General features: G+C 43.0%; 1 protein-coding gene across 2 annotated transcripts; it reads right to left on the bottom strand.

Moving 5' to 3' along the window:
- Nucleotides 1-1,719: 1,719 nt before the first annotated feature.
- Nucleotides 1,720-10,556, bottom strand: pigo (phosphatidylinositol glycan anchor biosynthesis, class O). Of its 2 annotated transcripts, none has more exons than XM_080876300.1 (11): nucleotides 10,361-10,556; nucleotides 9,614-10,092; nucleotides 8,163-8,306; nucleotides 7,827-7,950; nucleotides 7,463-7,622; nucleotides 5,595-5,777; nucleotides 3,852-5,448; nucleotides 3,550-3,753; nucleotides 2,919-3,100; nucleotides 2,640-2,710; nucleotides 1,720-2,250 (listed from the first exon to the last, which is right to left on the bottom strand). In XM_080876300.1, the coding sequence occupies exons 2-11, from the start codon at nucleotides 10,089-10,091 to the stop codon at nucleotides 2,121-2,123; spliced, it is 3,273 nt and encodes a 1,090-aa protein (XP_080732426.1). In that variant the 5' UTR covers nucleotide 10,092; nucleotides 10,361-10,556; the 3' UTR covers nucleotides 1,720-2,120. The 2 variants fall into 2 exon arrangements, with proteins under 2 accessions (XP_080732426.1, XP_080732427.1); XM_080876301.1 differs by lacking the exon at nucleotides 10,361-10,556 and adding an exon at nucleotides 10,199-10,345.
- Nucleotides 10,557-11,470: the final 914 nt, after the last annotated feature.

Raw genomic sequence — 11,470 nt, 5'->3', positions numbered from 1 at the left:
AGCATCACAAATCACAACAGGGAATAAACAGACAAATCTGGATGCTTCTAATAATTTTAAGTTCAAATTATATTCAGACTAAGATGTCAAGTAGAAAAATTTTATTAGAATTTTTACAGAATGTAAAATCATTTTAATTAACCAGTTATTTATATATTAAAGTTTAAAAACAGATACAGATGTGCCCCATCATACAACCAAACCATTACTTGGGCTCATCCCTCCCATACAGCAGCAGCATGAGGGATTCAGTAGTATTGTCATGCAGCTTGACATTCCTTCAATACCATTAGTTGGCTGACTACAGCTGCAGTACAGTAACAGATCCTACACTGGATACTGACTCCGACATGTACAGAAAAAGAAGAGAAAAAACACATTTGTTGTCCCAGGAGGTCTTGGTTTGAATGACATCATACACACAAAAAAAGGCATTGATTAAAGCCAGGCACCTATTTGTGGGTAAAAGTGTGTGAGGTCTAATTAAAAACAACACTGATTTGAGATTAGGAAAAAAAAAACAAAAAACAAAAACACTTCTAATTATGCATTACAGTAAAGAATCAAAACCTTACAAAAAATAAAGACTTTGACTAATTAAGAACCCAGAACTGTATACAAATTGGCAGTAACCAGAAACACTGGTTAATTCATGGCATTGAATAAAACAATACATACATATAAACATGAGAACAGTTATTTTACATTAGCAACCTGCTGTAATGCACTTAAAGAAAATGAGAGAACCTGCTTCCAGAGTGATCACAAAGTAGCTCCAAACACTGATGGGCAGTTTTGCTTTTGTGGTCTCACTGTATGTGAAAAGCCACGTATTAAAGCCCACAAAGAAAGGAGACAAGCTGAACCGTCACCCACCCATGAATGCAGAAAAAAAGGGAGTAAATTTAAATGTCATTTTACCAAGTAGAAAATTCTTCATTTCACAGGTGTTTTCCCATCATAGTAGACTGTCAATTCAGCTGCTACATTGCATATAAATGTATTGCAGCTGCAATTATTTTTTAAAGGGGGAACAAAAAGAAATGCATATTAAAAGGGCCAGATGTATTGGCCAGGCAATTAGAGTGTGTAAACTCTATGGATATGGTGTTGTTTTTCAAACACTTATGAACCACTTGCAAGACTGATTTCAACTGTTCTTGAAGGTTTTATACGTTAGGAAGGTTTACAAGAAACATTCGAAAACACCTAACAGATGTTATCTCTCTATCCAAATGCAAATTTAAAGGGGCCTCAAAGTTCCGATGCATCCCAAAAGTATATCCCAAAATGTTGATTCTGTTCATCTGGACTTAGCGTCTTCAGTGGGACAAACGTTTTGCCAATCATCCAAGTGACTTCTTTAGTCTCAGCTGACTGTAGGATTCCCCAACCCTAAACAGTACATTTGCACAATGACTGAAACCAGCCCACTGAAAAGGGAAAGACCATCTCTGAATTGAGGAGGAGGCCTAAGGGTACATCTTTCACCATCTTACAATGCTGTGATTGGAGCCATTTCCCAACTCTCTGTGAATGGTACTCAGTGATCAGTGGTTGTTGATCAATGGTCATGACAATTTGCATATTAATGATCAAATATCTAACCTCAGAGTTCATTGTTCATTCGGCGGGCTGGTTTCAATCATTGTGCAAATGTACTGTTTATGAGGTTGGGAAACCTGCAGTCAGCTGACACCGAAAAGGTCACTTGGTTGAGTGATGAAACATTTCTCCCACTAAAAACGCTACACCCAGATGAACAGAATCAACAGGGGGGGTCTCAAAGTCCTTTATCAGTTCTTCATCTCATTCCTGGGGTTGTTCAATCAAACTGCTATATAAAAAGGTCCCAACGCTCCACATTTAGTCAATCTGAGATTCGATATATGAAAGTTCCTCAGGGTCAGTAATGTACAACATAGCCCTCAAGAATCACAGTATGACATGCCACATGACATGTTAGTGGGGTTTCCTTATCACTATTGGCAACATTTTTTCAAAAAAAAAAGAAAAAGAAAAAACAAATCCTGTTTAGTGACCACCATGTCCATTTCCTCTGGGGCACAGTGAGCTGTGGTGGGTGCCGGTAGGCAGCAGCTGCAGCAGCAGTGCCTTCGCTACCTGGACACATCTGGGATGAGTCTTTTAAACCACTGGCCCACAGCCACATCTACTCTCAGCACTAATGTGACCCCAATCAGCAGGAACACGCTGCTCACCAGGAACCCTGAGGCCTCAAACATTAACCTGAAAGAACAAAACAGAAGAGACACAAAGGTTTAAACAAGTCCAAATTAAGCTCCAGCAACTCCTTCGGACATTAAATAGATCATAAGATAAAAAGAACCAAGACTATTACTTTTTTCCCCAAGATCTACCAAGTTTATTTAAATTACCTATATCCTTTTAATATTTTCAAGCCACCAACTTATTATAAAAAACAAAAAAACAAACAGGACACCACATTCAAAACCCAGATGTAAATGTGTGGATATCACAGTAGAAAAATGGACCGGCATTCAACACTGTGTGTTAACTGAAAGTTCAGAATCAGCGGTGATCCTGTATCCATATCCTCAAAAAGCCTTTACTGTCAGTGAGTTTGTATGAGCTGGAAAATCCATTCAGGCACTTACTTCGGTGCGAAAACCTTCCACACCATTAGGTGTCTCCTGAGTATAGCAGCTGCACAGACTGAGGCAAAGACCTGTGAAGTGAGCAGACAGACTGAGTGGTGTGATGTGATACTGCTACTCATAAGTGTAACAGAACTAAATAAAAAATAAAATTAAATAAATAAAAAAAAGACAAGAAAGAAATGCAACAGAAATCTGCTACTGAGGAAAGACTTTCCCAGCTCACATATGCCTTAAATGGATGTGAGAAAAAAAATAATTCTAGGTCTGTGGACATACCTGTGCTCCGTGAATAAGGAGGTAGCGTGTTGAGAGTTGCAGAAGAGCAGAGCTGAACAGCTGAGGGTTTTCTCTCAGCCTCATCTCCATCACAGCATCCTCTCCGTCGTCCCCACAGGCTCGTCCTCTGCTCCCACGCACCTCGCAAACCAGGGGCCAGAACAGTAGCAATGGACAACTCACTGAAGACAAAGAGAAACAACAACAACAACAACAACAACAACAACAAATCATCGTTTCACAAGCTCACAATTCATTTTAAGCACTGAAGAGACGGTTTCAAAGCTGCTTTATTTAACTTAACTGCTTTTTAGAATTTTTTTTATCATTCTCTTGAATCACATAACTTTTAAGTTTTTGTTTATCATTTAAAACTGAAATGTGTAACAAACTACAAATATGACTAAATAAAAAGGACTGAAAGTGTCATACGGGTTCACTGATATTTTATATATTTTCGATTATACTGTTAAGGTTTAAACAGGTAAAATGATGATTCTTTTCCTGCTTTTCACAAATTAATGAAATTAATCCCATTAGTTTTACAGAATAACCTTCTTTGCCTAATGGATGATGACTTCTTTCCTTTTCTTTGAACAATAACATTTTTTTTTGCTTCTCTGGTTCCTACCTGCAAAAAGAATGTGTGAAGCAAAAGTATTAAGGGTAACCAGTGAGGCAGGGAGTATGGTCCCTGTGTGTCCTTCAGGAAATCCCACAAAGGCAGCACCCCACTGGATAGAGGGGAAGGTGGGTAAATGACCTGTAGCGTGGAAGAACTGCGTGGCAGCCAGGGACCAGAGCACTACTGGGGTCCAAGGCACATTAAACCCACCTGAGGGGGGAGAATGAGAAGTCAGTGAGCTGATTAAGACCTGGAACCTGATAGGCTTAAAAATAAATTAATTAAAAGATGCGATGCAAACATCTTACCAGAATACTTTCCATGCAGGCCACTAAGCGTAGTAGACGAGGCGTGAATGTGCAACAGAGCTCCCGTTTCTAGTAGCAGCAGGAGGAAAGACAGAGCCATGCCCTCTGGGTGCAACAGCAGCAGACCAATTCCCAGCAACCCACTAAACAACAGCAAAGGAGCAGAATAGACTGTTCCAAGTCCGTAGGCCTCCACAGCAGGCCTGTTGTCCACTTCGTTGGCCCCGCTCAGGTCGCCATCATCTAGGGAACGACGCATGCGCTGATAGATCTGTGGGATAAGGTGATGCAGCTCAGCTTGGGGGCTGATGCCAATGCTTGCTCGATAACGGGGTGTGGGTAGAGTCAAACTTTTGGCTGAAGCCTGAGTCCTAGTCTTCACAAACACAGTGAGGGGGTCTAGCCAGATCAGGAAAAGCCCCAGTCCCAGCAGACAGAAGGCGACCCTGGGGAGGGCCAGCTGTGCCAAGTGAATCAGCTCAGCCAGATTCCTGAAGCTGTCCTCCGGAGTGGCGCTAACAGCCCAGTGGAGCCCCAGGCACACAGACAGCAGCGGTAGGATCCAGCGAGCTGTAAACACCGTCCCGCCTGACGAGTTCAGATTACCATAGTGGCAGAGAAAGCATCTTAGCAGATATGTCCACAAGCCAAGGGAAATGACAGCGAGGACATAATGGAGGTTCTTCAGCTGGTTGTCCTGCAACCGGGAAAGAGGGGAAAGAAATGAAGACGGCTGGCAGGAGCCCTGCTCTTCCCGACAGCCGTGGAACGAGAGGGAGAGGTAGAGGCTGCCAACAAGTATTCCTAAGCAGGCTAGAAGGGTGCTGCTTTCCTTCCTCACAGCTGATGGAGACAAAGCTGGGGCAGGCAGCAGCCCAGCAGACTTCAACGGGTCATGGCTTGGGGGCAGAAGTAGGCCATCCCAGTTGAGATGGATGGGAATGCATAGGGCCAGGGATAACACCAAAAATGTCACAACCCGTCCTTCTGCAATCACATAGCTGTCTGAGAGCAGAGAGGCACAACGAAGGAGTGGAAACAAGAGAGAGGGGACAAGGAGGTGATGCAGGGTCAGCCAGCTAACACGCTTTGGAGCTTTGGTTCCGTTTTTTGACACTGTAGAGGTGCTCAGTTGGCGTGAACGCCAAAGGAAAAGGAGTTCAGAGCTGAAAGCAGCAGCTGCAAGGCACCACATCACCTCAATGTAGCCCCGTATGAGCAGCTGAGCAGCAGCCACACTAACCCCCACTGTCAGTGACACAACAACTGGGGCCTTCAGTAATGGACCGTTCTCCCTGATCAGCACTAGAGACAGTTCAGACAAGATGAAACACATCAGACAAGCAAATGCCAGGATGGCTAAGCCTGCCGCCATCTTCAGTGGGTTAAATCGGGCCCAGGTGGCTCGGCAGGTGTCTCTGACAGAGGTGAGGTAAGCCTGCAGAGAAGAGGCTAGCTGCGGGGAGGGTGAACGACCCTCTCTAACAGTGCTGAGAAACTCAGAAGACAAGAGGGCAAATTCACTCTTCAGCCGAGAGAGGCTCTCTGGTGGGATGTCTTTGGCCATGCCAGAGTAAGTCTCCAGGAAACGGTTGACCTTCAGAAACAGAGATAAAATTTAACACACAAACTATAAAAACAACAACTCCTGAAAAGGCTCCAGGATATGTGAATATATAAAAACATTTTTCTGTGTACAGATGCTCGAAAAGTGTTCTAGACGGTTCTTTGATGAGCAGATACCTGTTTTGTGTTGATCCACAGTGCCTCCAGCTGGCTGAGACCTCCAACTGCACCTTCTGTCTGCTCGTGTGGTGGAAATAAAGGCAAGAGAACCTGCCCAACATTACTGTATGGAATAGGAACTCCTAGTAGCAGAGCCAGGGTGGGCACCAGGTCAGTCTGTGGCACCACATCTGGTTCATTCTGGGAAATAAACAGGGGGGGGGGGGGATGTGTCACATTACATTATTCTGTGTTCTCATGATCTAAATTGTGCTTTGACCCTTATCTGTGATATTTTGAAGTAAATATTTTTAGCACATAGCAAAATAACTTGTAGCTGTTCCAAGGCTGGGTTGTCAGTTAAACTCAGTGAGTGATATTTTATCTTGTAGCCTTTCTTAATCAGGGTTGTGCTTGATAACAGCAATATTTCCTAGCAGTGGCAAAATGCCTTGGGGGAAGAAAAAAAAAGTGTCTAAGTTCTGCCTTTTTAAAAAAAAAAAAAAGAAAAAAGAATAGCAGTGTAATTTCTCTCTTGCATCTAATCACTTTCCACGGCACATGATATCGCTCTCCAGTTAGGCTGCAATTATGGAAATCGGTGCTTGAGCTCTCTTTTCTAGTGTGAGATCCACTTTTATCTATGAAAAAAAGGCGGAGACCACCTGCCAGCATCAATTTAATGGATTCTGGGAACTGCACAGGCAAGCATGAACAGAAATGGGCATGCATCAGTGGTTTAATGCTTTATGTTTTTATTACAGCAGTGATTCTGAGAGATCGACATGTCGCAAATGTGCCTTTGCAGACAGGAGAAAGACAAACACACAAGTAACTGAAAGCAGTTGTGTTAGTTATAGATTTGACTTGACTTTGTTCTTCCTTTTTAACTCATTTGTGGACTGAACTGATGACGTTGGTCTGAAAAGCAACAAGAGTGAAATGTTCTTACCACTAAGCATGTGACTGCCCATTACTGGGATACAATATGATGAGTGTGCTCTCATAACTTCTTGTTCTGTGCTCAACTCTCACTCTGAATTAAACTGACTTTTACAGCAGTTTTCAGCGGCTCTTTTAGATAGTTAAATTACTGATATAAGCACTGGTTACTATAATATGTATATCAGTGGGAATGATCTAGTGCCTCAAGTGGACGCGAGAGAGGAGCAGACGTTGTACAGATCGGTGCAGTGTCCACAGCAATGCAGATGCTGTACCAGTCTGTTGTCATAAACAGGGGGCTGAACCCTGAATTTACTCATGGATCCTACCATCATCTATGGGAACAAGCCCTGGGTAGTGACCACAAAAATTACATCAAGACTATAAGAGGCAGAAATGAGCTTCCTCAAAAGGGTGTCTTGGAGATAAGGTTGAAGACCTCTGTCATTTAGGATGGGCTCAGCATAAAGCTTCTACTCCCTGACACCAGAAGGAGCTAAGTGAGACTGTTCAGGCATCTAACTAGGATGCCTCCTGGTAGCTTCCTTGGTTAGGAACTCCTACTGGGAGGAGACCCCATGGTAGGCCCAGGACACGATGAAGATTGTGCGTGTCTGAGCTGGCTCTGGAACACCTCTGTGTCTCACCAGGAGAGCTAGAGAATGAGGCCTAGTCATCTCTGCTTGGATTGCTGCTCTTGCTACCCAGAAAAGCAGCACAAAATGAATTAATGGATCTTGTATACACTTGGGCCAAAACTGTCATTTAGCAATTTCTTTGTTAACGTACAATAGTGATTTGTTTTGATTATGACAGTATGTCTTCAGTGTTAATTTCTTATATTTTATACAAAGTCAAGTGATGTAGAATTGGTTGTGTTTTAAATAAGAATTAATCCTACTGTCATGCTGTGGCTGTTTCAAAAGGTGCATTCTACCCACCTGTGATGGGGGTCCATGAAACATGGGAGAAGGACTGTAGAGGAAGATGGCAGCATCAGTCTCTTTCTGACTTTCTCCACCATGATCTCCAGTATCTGTCATTCCGTGATCTCCCATCACCACCAAGAGTGTGTCATTCTGCAGACGATCAATCACAGACCTAGAGGAAAAGCAGAGTTTTCACAGGTCGTGCCAGGTGCTTTCTAATGCTCAACTGCTTGATCTGGGCCAACAATAACAATAATAGCGCTGGTATCATGACATATCTACAGCACTACAAGTGCACTGTGGCAACAGCTGATGATTCAGCTGCATCTGGATAATGGTGTGAAACAAGCATGTAGCAGCTGTACTACAGCCTGACCTGATGACTCCATCCATCTGCGTGAGTTTGTCAGCCATGGCTGGGTGATCCGGGCCAAACCTGTGACCACAGTGATCGACTCCAAGGAAATGAGCGACTAGGACATCCCAGTCATCACCCACCACTATTAAAACCAACAGCAAGAGACAAACGAAAGGAGATGAAACACAAATACATCAACCGCATAAACAAGTTTCCCACCTGTGGGACTAATAAAGATCATCTTAAGTGTTGGTGCAAAATTATTTTGATTTTGCACAGTTTCCTGGCAACAGAGGCTATTTGTTAAATGTACGTTTTAATTGCACAACAAATGCATATTAAATAACTACATACTAGTGTTGTAGAGGTGCTGGAGAATCCCGTTATCCACAGTGTGCAGATCCTTGACATTAAAAGAAGGGAAGGGCAGAGAGCGGTAAAACTTCTTAGGAAAAAGACTCTCCCAAGTGTCGTCACCCATAAACACCACTCGTTTGCCTATTGAGAGACAGAAAGATTTATATGAGCAAAATCAGATGGCACAGTTGGTTTTCTGGTTTTTAAAGTCCTAGATTTGTGGTATTGTCAGGCACAAAAGAGCATGTCTACAAATGAGCAGAGAATCATTGATGCTTATATTATTTTACTTTACCCACAGAAACAAAACCAAACACTATTAGTCTGGACTTCTTTAAGTTACTTGAAGACGTTTCACCTCTCATCAAAAGGACAAAAGGACCTGTCCCTCTGTGGGGGGATACTCCCACTAGGTTTATATCTGGGACTCTCCACCATTTGACCTTAGAACTGAAGAAGCTTCTCGGATGAGAGGTGAAACGTCTTCAAGCAACTTAAAGAAGTCCAGACGCTTTTCTTTGCAAGCTCCTTTGACTACGATGACCTGGATGACTGAGAACCTTCACAGACAAACACTATTAGGGTCAAAATTATTAGCCTCCTGATGCTAATAGTTGATTATTTATCCTTTTTGCCAGATAACAGCCTGTGGTCTTCTGTTGTAGTTTTCAGCAAAGCTCACAAGTCTTCTGAGCAATCCTAACTGATTCTTCTTTGACAAATCTGTCGAGCTCCTCCAGATTTTATGGTCTCCTGGCATTGACCTTGGGCTTCAATACACTCCACAGATTTTTAATGAGATTCAAGTCAGAGTCTTTGTGCAGGTCAGTGATTTTTTATTTACTTCTTCTAGAGCAGGTTGTTCATCAGGAACGATGCATCTTTTGAGATGCTGTCGTGTTGGAAGACAAAGAGATTACCTAGACCCAGTTTTGCTGGCTTCCTAATTTGGTTGAGTCAGTCATGGGTGTCTTGGCAGTTGTTTTGGGGTCTTTAGACACATCACTCACTAGTTTTTTTCCCCCAGAGTCTTTAAATCATTCACTTCCTACCTCTGCAAGGCTTGTTCTGTAATCTGCGACTCTCTTCACATTTCACTTAAGTTTTTGACACCAAATAGTCTAAACAATTTTTTTGTTGTTTTTGGCACGATGCTTTCTCAAGTGACGGCCCAGTTGTCATATTGTGTGTAATGTAATATTTAACCCTTAGTTTTACCTTGATTTTACAAGCTTTGACCATTACAAAGTTAAAGCCCATCATTGCACAGCAGTGGTTTGTGCTATGGCTCAATTAAGAAGTCTGTTTTCTGGGAGGCTATAGTTTATAAATGCTTTGCTGAAAATCCCTACATCCCATAACGTTGTCCTCATCTGTATGTTTCCCATAAAGCTCTTTACATGAATGTATTATATTTTTATAATTTACAGACACTTGTAATAACTCACCTGCTTGTCCAAACTGGTGAATAAGATTGTCCTCCAAGATGGCACTGGATGCAAAGTTGTTACCTACATCTACAAACGTCGGCAAAGATCCAGTCGTGAACCCCTTGATCCTCTGCATGGTGGTCGTAGGTGGGTCAGCACGAAAGGGGTACAGGCGGCTTTGTAAAGGCCTGGATGACACGGTCTCTTCCAGCACAGGTAACTTATTCTCATAAGGTCGTGGTGCCGTCTTGTCGGGGTCATACCGGGCGAAGTCGATCTTCAGGGCGTCGATAATGAGAAGGACAACCTTGCGGAAGCGCGGCTGAGCTCGACAGAAGTCCACCGGCTCCTCTCCGGGCTCGAGCACGTCTCCGCAGGTGCTGGTTCTGTTAACCTCCAACCTAACCAGCAAAAATCCACCCACGAACAGGTAGATGCCCACGAAGAACACCGCACACATCCAGAGGAGCAGGGACAGCACAGGCAGCCCCTTCATCCTACATGCACAGGTAAGAGCAGGTCAGGTGAAAGACAGGAACATTTGGTTTACATAGAGGTAACAAACACACAAAAATGAGAGGAACAGCTGCCTGTGAGCTACACCTGTTATAGAAGAAAATAATTCCGGTAACGTGTAAGGTGACTGAAATTTTAAGCTCCAACTAAAACCTCTTTTGCAGTTAAGCCGCACAGGTGGCTAACATGAATGACGGTTAAGTTAACGCTGTTAGCAGAAGCTAGCTCGCTTTGCCTTTTGTCACTGACCTTGTGTGGCAGCTAGTTTTCGTCCTCTCCCGGCCGGACGTTGGGGGTGACTGTGTGTATTAACAACACAGGAGCACAGGTGCCTCAGGTAAACAGAGAGCGGAGCAACACGCTCACCTTCATTGGGACTCCGGTACAATGAGATTAGATGACTGGTGGATGATAGGAACCTTAGCGTGGAAAGAGCACGGCGGGCGCTTTTCTGTGTAACACCATGAATACGTTTGCTTTGCCCCGCTCTGTGACTTACAGGACCTCCTATATACGGAACAACGGCTTTAGCGCGTCTCTGAAAATCGCTAAACACGTCAGAAATTCTGCAGAGAAACCACCCTTAAAAGAGAATGGACTAGAAATAAGTTTTGTAAAAGTTATTATAAAATATCAATAATGGTCTCAAACATTTTAATTTAATGATATTTCATAGCTTTGTCTACTACAATATTGTTTTGTTGTTGTTGCTGGTTGGCTTATTAACGTAAAATCAAATTAGACTTAACTGATGCAATTTAGGGTATCTAGGAGGTACTAAAGGCAATCTCAGCTGTCACTGGGAGAAAAGCAAGTTGCACCCTGGACAGCTACAGTTGCAGAAAGTGAATCCAATGGCCAAGTTTGTTAAGCCTCCGTTGTTTCTAATAGCCACAACCTGTGATTGTAAAAAGACAAACACAGGCTGTGGCTGTGAAAATGGCCTTTAGATCTTGAAACACTGAGTCCATTTAATACATCTTCTAAGGATTGAGTGGAAAATTAGCCAGGGCAAGCTCATTGGCTACCAACTTTTGATTGACAAATATTTAATCGATGAGCGTGTAGTTTCACATTCAGACCCCTCATTACATCTGGCTTCAAAACACCAAGATGGTAGTGGTGAAAATGACCATCTCAAGAATTCACAAGTTTTCATACTCTACACTCAATTCAGAATCGGCAGTTAACCTAACAGATGTTTTAGGACTGATAGGACGCAAGACAGAACAAGGTACAGGAAAAACATGCACAATCCACATAGGAAGGCCCCAGGTGACAGTCTTTTTTTCTTTTTTTTTTGCTGAGAGCCAAGTGCAAGTCACTGGCCCACAGTTTATGTACACACGTTTATGCCTG

This window comes from Rhamphochromis sp. 'chilingali', assembly GCF_963969265.1.
Source record: "Rhamphochromis sp. 'chilingali' genome assembly, chromosome: 2".
Classification (NCBI taxonomy): Eukaryota; Metazoa; Chordata; class Actinopteri; order Cichliformes; family Cichlidae; genus Rhamphochromis; species Rhamphochromis sp. 'chilingali'.
This window is presented reverse-complemented; position numbering and strand designations above follow the sequence as displayed.